This window comes from Lolium perenne, chromosome 6, assembly GCF_019359855.2.
Source record: "Lolium perenne isolate Kyuss_39 chromosome 6, Kyuss_2.0, whole genome shotgun sequence".
Taxonomy (NCBI): domain Eukaryota; kingdom Viridiplantae; phylum Streptophyta; class Magnoliopsida; order Poales; family Poaceae; genus Lolium; species Lolium perenne.
Genome location: NC_067249.2, coordinates 38,953,573 through 38,968,507, shown reverse-complemented (window position 1 = coordinate 38,968,507; position 14,935 = coordinate 38,953,573). Strand labels below are relative to the sequence as shown.

General features: G+C 48.7%; 2 protein-coding genes across 2 annotated transcripts in view; one reads left to right on the top strand and one right to left on the bottom strand.

The window, feature by feature from the left end:
- The window catches only part of LOC127308313 (uncharacterized), a 258,300-nt gene that overhangs the window by 203,068 nt on the left and 40,297 nt on the right, over window positions 1–14,935 (top strand). The gene's annotated exons all lie outside the window — the stretch shown is intronic.
- Window positions 12,073–12,609, bottom strand: LOC127308310 (uncharacterized). Its single transcript, XM_051339087.2, has one exon. The coding sequence runs from the start codon at window positions 12,541–12,543 to the stop codon at window positions 12,232–12,234; it is 312 nt and encodes a 103-aa protein (XP_051195047.2). The 5' UTR covers window positions 12,544–12,609; the 3' UTR covers window positions 12,073–12,231.

The following is a 14,935-nucleotide window of genomic DNA, read 5'->3' as shown; positions in this document are numbered from 1 at the left end:
AATTTTTCAGCGGTGGCAAGTCAAGCATATTATGAATTTTCTTAGGCATAACAGAAATACTTGCACCAAGATCACATAAAGCATTACAATCAAAATCTTTAACCTTCATTTTAATGATGGGCTCCCAACCATCCTCTACCTTTCTAGGAATAGAGGCTTCGCGCTCTAGCTTCTCTTCTCTAGCTTTTATGAGAGCATTTGTAATATGATGTGTAAAAGCCAAATTTATAGCACTAGCATTAGGACTTTTAGCAAGTTTTTGTAAGAACTTTATAACTTCCGAGATGTGGCAATCATCAAAATTCAAACCATTATAATCTAAAGCAATGGGATCATCATCCCCAATGTTGGAAAAAATTTCAGCAGCTTTATCACAAGCAGTTTCAGCAGTTTTAGCAGTTTAGTGCAGTTTCTCGCTTTGCATTAGAAGTGGAAACATTGCTAACACCAATTATTTTATTAGTATTAGTAGGAGGTGCAGCAACATGTGTAGCATTAGCATTACTAGTGGTGGTAATAGTCCAAACTTTAGCTACATTCTTCTCTTTAGCTAGTTTTTTATTTTCTTCTCTATCCCACCTAGCACGCAGTTCAGCCATTAATCTTATATTCTCATTAATTCTAACTTGAATAGCATTTGCTGTAGTAACAATTTTATTATGATGATTCTCATTAGGCATAACTTTAGATTTCAAAAGATCAACAGCAAGAGCAAGACTATCGACTTTAGAAGCAAGTATATCAATTTTCCCAAGCTTTTCTTCAACAGATTTGTTAAAAGCAGTTTGTGTACTAATAAATTCTTTAAGCATGGCTTCAAGTCCAGGGGGTGAACTCCTATTATTGTTGTAAGAATTCCCATAAAAATTACCATAGCCGTTGCCATTATTATAAGGATATGGCCTATAGTTGTTACTAGAATTGTTCCGGTAAGCATTGTTGTTGAAATTATTATTTTTAATGAAGTTTACATCAACATGTTCTTCTTGTGCAACCAATGAAGCTAACGGAACATTATTAGGATCAACATTAGTCCTATCATTCACAAGCATAGACATAATAGCATCAATCTTATCACTCAAGGAAGAGGTTTCTTCGACAGAATTTACCTTCTTACCTTGTGGAGCTCTTTCCGTGTGCCATTCAGAGTAGTTGATCATCATATTATCAAGAAACTTTGTTGCTTCACCAAGAGTGATGGACATAAAGGTACCTCCGGCAGCTGAATCCAATAAATTCCGTGAAGAAAAATTTAGTCCTGCATAGAAGGTTTGGAGTATCATCCAAGTAGTCAGTCCATGTGTTGGGCAATTTTTAACCAAAGATTTCATTCTTTCCCAAGCTTGAGCAACATGTTCAGTATCTAATTGTTTAAAATTCATTATGCTACTCCTCAAAGATATAATTTTAGCAGGGGGATAATATCTACCAATAAAAGCATCCTTGCATTTAGTCCATGAATCAATACTATTCTTAGGCAGAGATAGCAACCAATCTTTAGCTCTTCCTCTTACTGAGAAAGGGAACAATTTTAGTTTAATAATGTCACCATCTACATCTTTATATTTTTGCATTTCACATAGTTCAACAAAATTATTAAGATGGGCAGCAGCATCATCAGAACTAACACCAGAAAATTGCTCTCGCATAACAAGATTCAGTAAAGCAGGTTTAATTTCAAAGAATTCTGCTGTAGTAGCAGGTGGAGCAATAGGTGTGCATAAGAAATCATTATTATTTGTGGTTGTGAAGTCACACAACTTAGTATTTTCAGCGGTAGCCATTTTAGCAACAGTAAATTAAGCAAACTAGATAAAGTAAATGCAAGTAACTAATTTTTTTGTGTTTTTGATATAGCAAACAAGATAGCAAATAAAGTAAAACTAGCAACTAATTTTTTTGTATTTTGATTTAGTGCAGCAAACAAAGTAGTAAATAAAACTAAGCAAGACAAAAACAAAGTAAAGAGATTGAGAAGTGGAGACTCCCCTTGCAGCGTGTCTTGATCTCCCCGGCAACGGCGCCAGAAATCTAGCTTGATGGCGTGTAATTCACACGTTCGTTGGGAACCCCAAGAGGAAGGTATGATGCGCACAGCAGCAAGTTTTCCCTCAGAAAGAAACCAAGGTTTATCGAACCAGGAGGAGCCAAGAAGCACGTTGAAGGTTGATGGCGGCGGGATGTAGTGCGGCGCAACACCAGGGATTCCGGCGCCAACGTGGAACCTGCACAACACAACCAAAGTACTTTGCCCCAACGAAACAGTGAGGTTGTCAATCTCACCGGCTTGCTGTAACAAAGGATTAACCGTATTGTGTGGAAGGTGATTGTTTGCAGAAAACAGTAAAACAGTATTGCAGTAGATTGTATTTCAGTAAAGAGAATTGGACCGGGGTCCATAGTTCACTAGAGGTGTCTCTCCCATAAGACAAACAGCATGTTGGGTGAACAAATTACAGTTGGGCAATTGACAAATAAAGAGAGCATGACCATGCACATACATATCATGATGAGTATAGTGAGATTTAATTGGGCATTACGACAAAGTACATAGACCGCCATCCAACTGCATCTATGCCTAAAAAGTCCACCTTCAGGTTATCATCCGAACCCCTTCCAGTATTAAGTTGCAAAGCAACAGACAATTGCATTAAGTATGGTGCGTAATGTAATCAACAACTACATCCTTAGACATAGCATCAATGTTTTATCCCTAGTGGCAACATCACAACACAACCTTAGAACTTTCTCACATCACAGGTGTCAATGCAGGCATGAACCCACTATCGAGCATAAATACTCCCTCTTGGAGTTACAAGCATCTACTTGGCCAGAGTATCTACTAGTAACGGAGAGCATGCAAGATCATAAACAACACATAGATATAACTTTGATAATCAACATAACAAGTATTCTCTATTCATCGGATCCCAACAAACGCAACATATAGAATTACAGATAGATGATCTTGATCATGTTAGGCAGCTCACAAGATCCGACAATGATAGCACAATGGGGAGAAGACAACCATCTAGCTACTGCTATGGACCCATAGTCCAGGGGTAGACTACTCACACATCACACCGGAGGCGACCATGGCGGCGTAGAGTCCTCCGGGAGATGAATCCCCTCTCCGGCAGGGTGCCGGAGGCGATCTCCTGGATCCCCCGAGATGGGATCGGCGGCGGCGGCGTCTCAGTAAGGTTTTCCGTATCGTGGCTCTCGGTACTGGGGGTTTCGTCACGGAGGCTTTAAGTAGGCGGAAGGGCAAGTCAGGAGGCGGCGCGAGGGGCCCACACCATAGGGCCGCGCGGCCAGGGCAGGGGCCGCGCCGCCCTATGCTCTGGCTGCCTCGTGGCCCCTCTTCGTTTCGTCTTCGGATTTCTGGAAGCTTCGTGGAAAAATAGGCCCCTGGGCGTTGATTTCGTCCAATTCCGAGAATATTTCGTTACTAGGATTTCTGAAACCAAAAACAGCAGACAAGAATCGGCACTTCGGCATCTTGTTAATAGGTTAGTTCCAGAAAATGCACGAATATGACATAAAGTGTGCATAAAACATGTAGATAACATCAATAATGTGGCATAGAACATAAGAAATTATCGATACGTCGGAGACGTATCAACTGCATGTGTATAGCAGGCAGCACAAAATCATGTATAATACAAGCAAATTCTGTGGCGCACTAAAAACCAATTCTGTGGCGCACGCTTTTCTGTGGCGCACCTAAGAACAAGTGCGCCACAGAAACCTTAATTCTGTGGCGCATGGGCAGGTGCGCCACAGAAACCTTATTTTTGTGGTGACGTTTCTGTGGCGCACCTCCCATGCGCCACAGAATCCATTTTTGGTGCGCCACTGATGAGGCTTTTCCTACTAGTGGCCGTCGCGAGAGCTGGGGAAGGCGGCGGCTAGGGTTTGCGGCGGCGCGGGCAGGAAAAGGCCAACTCCTCTGGGAGTCGGCAATAATGAGATTGATTATTGCTTGATCGAAATAGTCTGATTACATTTGTTTATATAATAAAATAACTGGGCTAAGCCCCTAATTTGGCCCACTATTTGGGCCCCTTCCTGGAATAGGAGATACCGACCATAACATCTCTCCCCGCCTTCTCAAACAGCTCGTCCTCGAGCTGAACATCAGGAAAATGCTGCTGAAACTCCTCTAGCTTCTCCCATGTAGCGTCCTCCGAGGGCAGGCCAGCCCACTGCACCAGTATATGCCAAGCGCCCCTACGCAGTTGCGCCTTCAACACCTTCTCGGGACCCAGAAGCACACGACCATCATCATGAGGAGGAAGCGCCGGCGCCTCGGCCGGAGGATCTCCCTTGTGAGCCTTCAGCAAGCTCACATGGAAGACGTCGTGGATGCGGGAACCCTCCGGCAGCTCCAAGCGGTAGGCGAGCGTGCCGACACGCTCCAGCACGCGAAAGGGCCCGGCATAGCGAGGCCCCAACTTGCGCTTGGCACGCGGATCCAGTGACTGCGCCATCCTGTGAAGTAGACGCAGCCAGACCCAATCGCCCACGGCGAACTCAGCGTCACGATGATGAGCGTCATAATACTTCCGCGCCAGCTGCTGTGCCTGAAGAAGACGCTGGCGCGCCTCAGCCAAAATCTCATCATGGGTCCGAAGCAAGTCGCCTGCGCTCTCCGAACGGGCCGAGCCCGACTCATAAGGCAGCATCCTCGGCGGTGGACGCCCATAGACCACCTCAAAGGGGGTGGCGTGCAGGGCGAAGTGATAGGAGGTGTTGTAGCAGTACTCCGCCCATGCCAACCAGTCCACCCAAGCGCGCGGACGATCCCCTGTAACACAACACAAGTACATGGCAATAATCTTGTTAACCACCTCGGACTGGCCGTCTGTTTGCGGGTGGAAGGCCATGCTCATGCGAAGCTTCACACCCGCCAGGCGAAAGAGATCGCGCCACACATGCCCCGTGAACACGGGATCCCGGTCGCTGACAATGGACGACGGGAACCCATGGAGGCGCACGATGCCGTCGAAGAAGGCCCGCGCCACGGACGCGGCTGTGTATGGATGGCCGACCGGGATGAAGTGGGCGTACTTGGAGAAGCGGTCGACCACCGTCAGGATGACGGATTTGCCGCCCACCTTAGGGAGGCCCTCGATGAAGTCCATGGAAATATCCGCCCACACCTGCGAGGGAACGTCCAGCGGCTGAAGCAGCCCCACCGGCCGTAACATCTCCGTCTTGTTGCGTTGGCACGTCACACACGACCCCACCAAGTCGCAGACCAGCGCACCATCACCAGGAATGTAGAAGTCATCCCGGAGACGCTTGAGCGTCTTTTGCACACCCTCGTGGCCTGCTGAGTGCGCGAGAAGCAGGGCCTGCTGACGAAGATCGTCCTGATCGGGCACGAAGATGCGGCGCCCGTGGAGAAGCAGCCCGTCGGCCAGGTGCCAGGGCGCGGTGAGCTCACCCGCGTCGAGGCGCTGGCGCGGCGCCTGGGCATCCGCGGCTCCCACCATGGCCCGGCGGATGTCGTCGATGAGGGCGAACGACGGCCCCGAGCGGATGCACATGATCATGCCGCCGCCGTCGAGGGAGTCCGCAAGCTCCTCCGTGTCGCGGCGAGAGAGCGCGTCGGCGACCGTGTTGAGGCGGCCCGGACGGTACTCGACGGTGAAGTCGAACCCGAAGAGCTTGCTAATCCACTGGTGCTGCGGAACGGTGGAGAGGCGCTGGTCAAGCAAGAACTTCAGGCTGTAATGATCCGTGCGGACCCGGAAGGTGCGCCCCCACAAGTAGGGCCGCCAATGGCGCACGGCCTGAACAAGCCCAATGAGCTCGCGCTCGTACGCCGCGAGCTTGAGATGGCGAGTGGTGAACGGCCGGCTGAAGAAGGCCAGCGGCCCCTCCCCTTGATCGAGGACGGCGCCGAACCCGATGCCGGAGGCGTCGTAGTCCATGACGAAAGGCAGGTCGAAGTCCGGCATCTGGAGCACGGGCCCCGTCGTGAGCACCCGCTGAAGCGCCTGGAAGGCCTCCGTTGCCTCCGCGTCCCAGGCGAAGGCGTCGCGGCGCAGGAGGCGGGTCAGAGGCGCGGCGATGAGGCCAAAGTCCCGGATGTACTTCCGGTAGTAGCCCATGAGCCCCAAGAAGCCACGAAGGGCCCGCGATGACTGCGGCGTCGGCCATGCAGCGACGGCCGCGACCTTGTCAGCATCCATTGCGACGCCCTCCGCCATGATGACGTGTCCCAAGTAGGCGACGGAGGTCGTGCCGAACGAGCACTTCGAGCGCTTTAGGTGGAGACGATGCGCTCGAAGCTCGTTGAAGACGATGGCAACGTGTTGTAGATGCTCCGCCCACGAGGCACTGTAGATGAGAATATCATCAAAGAAAACAAGCACAAAACGGCGTAAGTAGGGACTGAGCATGTCATTCATCAAAGCCTGGAATGTTGTCGGCGCATTGGAGAGGCCAAACGGCATCACCAGGAACTCGAAGTGGCTGTGGTGCGTGCGGAAGGCCGTCTTCGGAACATCATCCGGATGCATCCGCACCTGGTGGTAGCCCGAGCGCAAGTCGAGCTTGGTGAAGAAGCGCGCCCCGTGTAGCTCGTCCAAGAGCTTGTCCACGACCGGGATGGGGAACTTGTCCTTGGACGTCACGGCGTTGAGCGCGCGGTAGTTGATGCAGAAGCGCCACGTGCCGTCGGGCTTGCGCACCAAGAGCACCGGCGCCGAGAAGGGTGATGTCAAAATCCGGATGATGCCCTGGGCCAGCATGACCGCCACCTGGCGCTCGAGCTCGTCCTTCTGCAGCTGGGGGTAGCGATACGGCCGTACTGCGACAGGCGGCGTACCCGGCAGCAGGTGGATGCGGTGATCGCAGGCCCGCGCCAGAGGTAGGCCCTGTGGCTCGGTGAAGATGTCGCTATGCTGTTGCAGAAGGTCGTCCAAGAGCGGATGCGTCGGGTCAAGGGCGGCAGCCATCAGCGCCAGCTGGGGCGCCGGTGGCCCGGAGCTGCCGAGGTCCCTCCACTGGACGCGGCGGCCGCCCGCGCGCCATAAGATGAGGGACAGCGCCTCGAAATCCCAGAGGATGGGCCCGAGGGTGGACATGAAGTCGATGCCGAGGATGAAGTCGTAGCAGCACAGGTTGATGCCGACGCAGTCCATGGAGAAGTGCTCATCGCCGATGGTGATGGGCACCTGCCGAGCCACACCCTGGCAGGCTAGGCGGTCCCCGTTGGTGACGGTGACGCTGAAGTGCTCGTCTCCTGACGGCTGTAGTGCGAGGCGGCGCATGGCGTCGCCAGCCAGGAAGTTGTGCGTCGAACCCGTGTCAACTAGCGTTGTGAGGCGCTCCCCGCTGATCGTCACCGGCAGGAGCATGGTCTTCGTCGTCTTGATACCTGCCAACGCGTGGAGGGAGACGACGAAAGCCTTCGCGTCGACCGGCCCATAGGTCGTGGCGCCTGGCTCGGAAGTGGCCCCAGTGTCAAGCTCCGGGGTAAGTGGCTCGCCTCGTCATCGACCGTCTCCAAATAGAACAGGCGAGCGCACGTGTGACCCGGTGCGTACTGCTCGTCGCAGTTGGAGCACAGGCCCTTGCGGCGCCTCTCGAGCTGCTCGGTCGTCGTCAGGCGACGGAAGGGACGTGTGGGCGATGCAGGGGTCGTCGCGGCAGCCGGCAGCGCTGGGCGCGCCGGGGCCGTCTGGGCAGGGCGTGGCGGAGGGCGGGCTCCCCTGCCCTGGAAGGACTGCTGGATGGCGAGGGTGCGCTGCTCGTACGCTCGGGCATAGTACATGGGGGTCAGCAGGTCCTGCGGCTCGCGCATCTCCACGTCGACCCGGATGTGGTCGGGAAGGCCGCCCACGAAGAGCTCGGCGCGCTGACGAGCTAAGACGCCGGGGCCATGGCACGCCAACGATTGGAAGCGATCGGCGAAGTCCTGCACCGACGAGGTGAACTGCAGGCGCCCCAGCTCGGCGAGGCGACTCCCGCGTACCGGGGGTCCGAACCGGAGGAGGCACAGGTCGCGGAAGCGCTCCCACGGCGGCATCCCGCCCTCGTCCTGCTCGAGGACGTAGTACCACTTCTGGGCGGCTCCGCGGAGGTGGTAGGAAGCGATCCATGTGCGGTCGGACGTCAGTGTCCGCTGCCCCCTAAAGAATTTCTCGCACTGGTTGAGCCAGTTGAGGGGGTCGGTGGCGCCATCATAGGTGGTGAACTCCAACTTGGTGTAGCGCGGTGGCTGCTGAGCGGCCGGCGCGGCGACGAAGGTCGTGTCCAGCGCGGTAGAGGGCGAGTAGACAGTGCTGCCCCCCGCATGAGGATCGCCGTAGTCGCTGAAGCCACCGAAGGGGGAGGGCGCAGCGTACGCCGCAGGTGGCGGCACGGTCGGCTGGGCAGGGGCAGGTGTGAAGACCGGCGCGTCCACCCATGAGGGCCGCTGCGACGGCGACGCCGGCCACTTGATGTTGGTGATGGGGACGCCCTGGTTCGCGGCCGGGACCGGTGGAGGCGGCGCGTGTGGCGCAGGCGGGGGCGGCGGTGGTGGAGCGGACACGGCGGCCGGCAGCCCGTGCGTTACCTGCAGAAACGTCCGCATGTTGGCGATCGCCGTGGTGAGGTCGCTGACTGCCGCGGACAGTTCCGCCGGAGAGAGGACGGGGGTGGCTCGGCGCCCGGCACCACGTGCGCGGTGGCGGTGGAGGCCGGCGGCGTCTCGGAGGTGGCATCGATGGTGGCGGAGGGCTGGCCCGACGACATGATCGCAACCGAGGAATCTGATACCAAATTGGTAGAGGCTAGGGTTCTACCAGGACGGGGGCGTAGGTTGTAGGGGTGGAAGTGCTGCGAGCGAGAGAGAGAGAGAGAGAGAGAGAGAGAGAGGCGGCGCCGGCGGCAGGGCGCCGTCGCGAGAGCTGGGGAAGGCGACGGCTAGGGTTTGCGGCGACGCGGGCAGGAGAAGGCCGACTCCTCTGGAAGTCAGCAATAATGAGATTGATTATTGCTTAATCGAAATAGTCTGATTACATCTGTTTATATAATAGAATAACTGGGCTAAGCCCCTAATTTGGCCCACTATTTGGCCCAGATACCGACCATAACAATATCAGCCAAAGTTTTCTAACTGCTACAAAAACTGAAACTTATACATAAATCAGCTTACTTGGGACCATGACTAAAAACACAAGATCATTTGTTATTTTTCCAGATTAAACTGTTTGAACGCATGCAGATTCAAGCTTCCGTGTGGAATACAGTAGTCCATGATTTTTATCAAGCTTTCCTTTTAACGGATAAGATGTAGTTACTACATAAGCAGATATAGAAGAATTTAACACTTGAATTGACTTCAGGAATAAAAGAAGAAAGCAAAAATATTCTAGTAGATCTTCTAACTTCATGCTCAAAATTCAGCACCTACACTATAGTGATTACCTATCTTCTAGTCCCCGAGCCACAAAGTACAGAAGCTGGACATTTTGGATTCCATCACCTCCCAGAAAAGAACATTTCGCATGACATTGTTCATTAGGTTCGCTATACTCTCAAATGAATTGGTAATACATTTCTCAAATGAATCAGGTTACATACATTGATTCCTGTTACGGAGAACTTGCACAAAGATTACAACTATGTGCACAGTGTAATATATGCAACTAAAAACTAAAGATGTAAACTCGTGTTAGATAGCCATGAGCAGAAATGGAGAACTATTAAATATGCAAAAACCATTAATCAGTCGTGAAATTTTGATCAAGAAACAAAGGAGGCACCTTCAAATGTTACTGAGCAGAGCTGTGCTCCGAGCTTTTCCCTTAACAGTTGCTCTTCGATAAAAGTATACACTGTTAGAAAAAATGTCCAAATGTCTTATATAAACTACATGCTAACATTCCCCTGTTGCATAAAAAAGTCCAAGAATAGATTGAGGCGTAAAGCCTTTCCAAAAAAAAGAAGTCTAAGAATAAGGAGCAGGAAAACAATAGTGGTGAAATAATAAATTACAGGAGAATTACACAATCGGATGTGCTGAAGCTCTTCAGCCCATGTGACAGCAACCCAGGAATCACCGCAGAATATGTTCTGAGCTCCCATGACTAGCCGTCTAATTGGACACAACGCAATATTAGGCTGTGAAGTATCACTTGGTTTGCAAAAAGGATCTCTAGGATGAATTTGCCTCGACACCACGGCAAGATGCGCGCCACTTGAACTTCTGTAGCAATCAGCATTATCACCTGGAAAGATCACATGGGTCTGTTGAAAATTCAGGACATCAATGTCAGGGGTCAAGGGTAACAGAAGTTAGTAGCAATGTCAATGTGGAGCAGAGTTAACTGATGTTTTTCTTTTGGCAGTTCCTTACCTTGGATATGTTTAAGGTCAGGCGGTGAAATGTAGGCGTGTTTGTTTGAAACGTCACCGCGCAGACTGGGGTACACCGTACAACCTATGGCATGTTTAATACTATAGCTCTGTAAAAATAACACAACACAGATACACAACTTAAGTATCTTCAGAGAAAGATGCACAATGCAATTAGATGAATAATTGATAAATGTTCTCTACCTGATCCAAAGCATATGTAATTTTAGTAGCAGCAGGAACGAGGACGTTGTCTTCATTATGGCCAACACCCTGTAATATTATGAGCACAGCAAAAAAAAAAATGTTTAGTCAGTGTTGAAAAAATTGTGATCGATGGCAGTTGCTTTGCATATATTAAAATATGAAGATAAAAGATGTGCATGTGGATTGGTTATATCTTAAAGGCGGAATATTCTTCAGTGGAAGGCGACGTTCCCGTCGACAGCGAGGCGCCTGTGGTGACTTCGTCAATCTCAAGACCCGCCGGATCAATTCTTCAACGCAGTCTGTTGGAGGTGCTTATAGGGGTAGGGTGTGCGTGTGTGCGTTCATAGGGGTGAGTGTGCGCGCGTATGTATGAGCGTCTTTGATTGTACTGTGTTTCGCAAAAAAAAAAAAATCTGGGTCTCACTGTAATATAATATAATTAATCAAAGTACAATGCTCGTGCCATTTTCCCCGGAAAATGAAGAAACTGGCAGGTGCACTACAATGTCTAAAGAAGTCGCCTCCATTTAGACTAACAGCTTCGTTTTGACCTGCCTAGAAGATTACCTTTCATTGCCTTCTGCGCGTTGGCTTGACAAAGGACCAATTGCATCGATGAAGATGATGGAGGAAGGATTTTCAGGAGCCATTTTCAACAGTTTTGCAACCAGTTTTTTACTTTCTCCCATTCACTTGAAAAGCAGATCCCATGAAGATACACCACAGTTTTAGTTTGGAGGACATCAGTCGAAGTATCAGAAGGTGATTGCATACAGTAGCAGAGAAGAAAATCAGAATGAGTCAAGCTTTGGCACTAAATCAGCACTGCCTATCCTAAGGAAGACTGTATCATATAATTCAATAAAAACGCAAGATTACGTTAAGTAATCCTGATGTTGCATGAGGATCCACACAAAACTGTGGAAGAATATGAATTAACCTTCATAGAGGAATCACTATGAATTGTGAAATTAATATTTTATGGAACAGAAAGCTTAATTCCATGCACATCTGGTAGAACTGGGAACACAAGACTGCAACTACTACAAGAAAGTGAACTTAAGTGGCGAGAAGCAATCACCTGAAGAAGATTGGAGTCAGCCTCCATCGCGATGTCTTTAGCCAATTAAGACTTACCCATCCTCAGCTGCCACTCAATGGCCAATGGTTACCTGGAATTTGTGCCACAAATAGGTCAATGAATTACTATTTCAGAGGGAATTCGAATTGAGTTTTGAATCTGATTGTGGTCGGCTTACACAAAAAAGATTGAATCGAAACACTGAAACCCAACACGATTGATTTGGGGGACAGTAAATACAGAGCCAGAGAACCAGTAATTGCATGCCAGATTGCTGAGCCATCACACTCATATGGACAGATCTAAGATATTTCAGAAGAAAAGGGTGAAGCACAGAAGATTGTAGCCGAATCGAAACACTGAAGGCAAACATTTTGCATACTCATATGAACAGATCTAAGAGATTGCAGTAGAGGGTGAACTAGGTAAATTTTCGTTCCATTCTACTACCAACCAACAGTCTTACAGTCAACCCAGAGCACACGACAGCGAGATACTGCACCGACTACTCGACAACAGGCCATGAACCCTAAACAGAGGCTAGCTTTCTAAATCTGACCCAGCGACGGACCCTGCCCTTCCTAGCCGCCGAAGCCATAGAGCGTGCGTCCCTGGCGCTTGAGCGCGTACACGACGTCCATGGCGGTGACGGTCTTCCTCTTGGCGTGCTCAGTGTAGGTAACTGCATCACGGATGACGTTCTCCAGGAACACTTTCAGCACACCACGGGTCTCCTCGTAGATGAGACCAGAGATTCGCTTGACGCCGCCGCGGCGCGCCAGGCGGCGGATGGCCGGCTTGGTGATGCCCTGGATGTTGTCCCGGAGCACCTTCCGGTGGCGCTTGGCGCCGCCCTTGCCCAGCCCCTTGCCTCCCTTGCCGCGGCCCGACATCTCCGGCGAGTTTTCCTTCTCTTCTCCGGTGAGTTTGACTCGTGGGTGGTTGGTGGCGAGTGGATGGTGGTGGAGCGTGGGGCGAGGCCGGATTTTTATAGCTGCGGAGTTTGGGCGCAGAAGAGAAGGCGATCCGCGTGACAAGTGGCCTGAGCCGTCGGATGGGGATGGATGGTGGGGATTGGGGGAAGAGGGGTGGCGCGGATCGGTGACGTGGCGGGGAGGTGTGTTTCTTTGGGAATGCGAGGAAGGCTTTGCGTCTCGGCTGGGTGGGTCAATGACTGTTGGGCCCGGTAGTTTCTGGATGGATTTTGAGCGGGGTTCCCTACAGTGAAAGTTTTGATGTGTTAAATTCAAAAAAAAAAAAAGTTTTGATGTGTTTGTGTGGCCGTGATGGCGTGATGAAACTGGTTTGCTAGCGCGGTTTCAAGGAGCGTAGCCTCTTTTGGAGCATGGCTACAAGTAGCCCCTTTTTTCAAACTTTAAAACTCATATTCAGAGTTTTAAAATTTTCAAAAGAAAAAGGATATAGATAGTGTCATATTCTACCTGTGTGCAGTTTTTCATGACAAAATATCTTATATTTTAGGGCTCCGCAAAAATGACAAAAGTGCAGATCTAGGATATTTTCTAAGTCGGGTTTCTGAATTTTAAAAATACTAGGCTCCCGTGTTTCGAAACGAATTTTTGGGTTTTTCTCCATGCTTGTTGGGGACATTGCGGTTACATGACCGTGTACTCTAGATGATTATAAATCTTGGATGTATATTAATAAAAGGGTACATCGCGGTTCTAGAATTTTATGTTGCTTGCAACTGAGCTTGATAATTCTACTATACAAATAAATATCTAGCATCATACTTTTGGTACACTTATATAGTAAAGCCTTTTAGCAAGATATTTAAATACAGTAAAATAAACACGGACAATGATAAACTCAGTTGTATGAATAAGTTCTAATATTTTACGATTTGATTTTACCAAGATGGCCCAAACAAAACTTGAAAAGATAACATATTTTATCGCATAATAGATTTGAGTTTTGATTGTATATATGCTAACTTGTATAGTAGAGTCGGTGGCAACAAAAATACTTGTTATATTTATAAGCTACATGCTACACAAATAAGTATAAATATTTAGTATAAATAAGTGCCAATATCTAATTTTGATTTGACCCGGCCTCCACTCGAGCAAATGACCGGCCTTGCAAAGCACTAGTGCAAATTAAGGCATTGTTTTGAGAGCGGAGACTATCTTCAGGGTGAAAACCTAAGATCTTTGATCGAGCGACGACGGTACTAGTGCACTGTTCCCTTCTTGGAGGCGTCGCTTTTGAAGAGTCGTGTTGTCTTGGTAGTGATTGTATTACTGTTGCTAGGGATGGGTACTGTAGCAGGAGTTTTATTTCTTAGCTTTCTTTTTCTTTTTTTTTTTGGCTATGTGCATGCGTAATATTTTAGGATATTGCGTTGTTGCAGAGGGTGGGTGTAATTTGTATCCTTTAATATTAATATATTCCCTTTATCGAAAAAATAAATGGCTTTTCTGCTTTTATAACAAATACCAAATTATATAAAATCCTAGAAAGTAAAAGCAAAATTGTAATAAATAACATTCTTAGATTGTTAGAAACATTAGTTGGACCATTATTGTTGTGAAACAATTAATAGAAGGCAACTATTCTTGTCAAACAATTCTAATAGCATCAAGACAATGGCAGCTCAAGTGGGATTGGCATATATGATACCCCCTCCCCTAGGAAAGGCAGATGTCATATTCTAGTATAATCTAGGCTTCTTTTACGGTACCCCAAAATGAATTATGGCTATTAAGGTGGAATCATAGAAACAATAAAATAGTTCCACATTTAATGATAGAAAACGATATACCGAAACAAGGATTAAGGTGAAGAAGATGCATGCAGCGGGAACTTCTAGGTTTAGCAAGCTCCTAACAGAGATCAAGAAAATCATTTTTCCTATTAATTCAAAAGGAAAGCATAGCTACATAGAGATAGTCTTTGCAACAAAATACTATGTCTCTGCTTTGTATTGCCTACAGATCTGACAGTCCCATGACCAGACTCTACCACTAATGTCTTCCCATCAGAAGATACATTTCAACACAACCTGTTGAACTGGTGCTGGTGATGAAACACGATAAAAAATCATTATGAAAGCAAAAGGATTGATATGACTTGCCAGAACAGAAGACATCAATCCCACGAAACAAAAACCCGAAACAAGAGATCATCAAGAAAATAGACTGAATATAGAACATGAACACGAAAAAAAATTGTAAGCATTACCTAAGCATACTGGCTAAGATCATCATGCATTTTCATAAAACTTAGAACATGATAATTGCAGTATACTGAACATCTAGATCG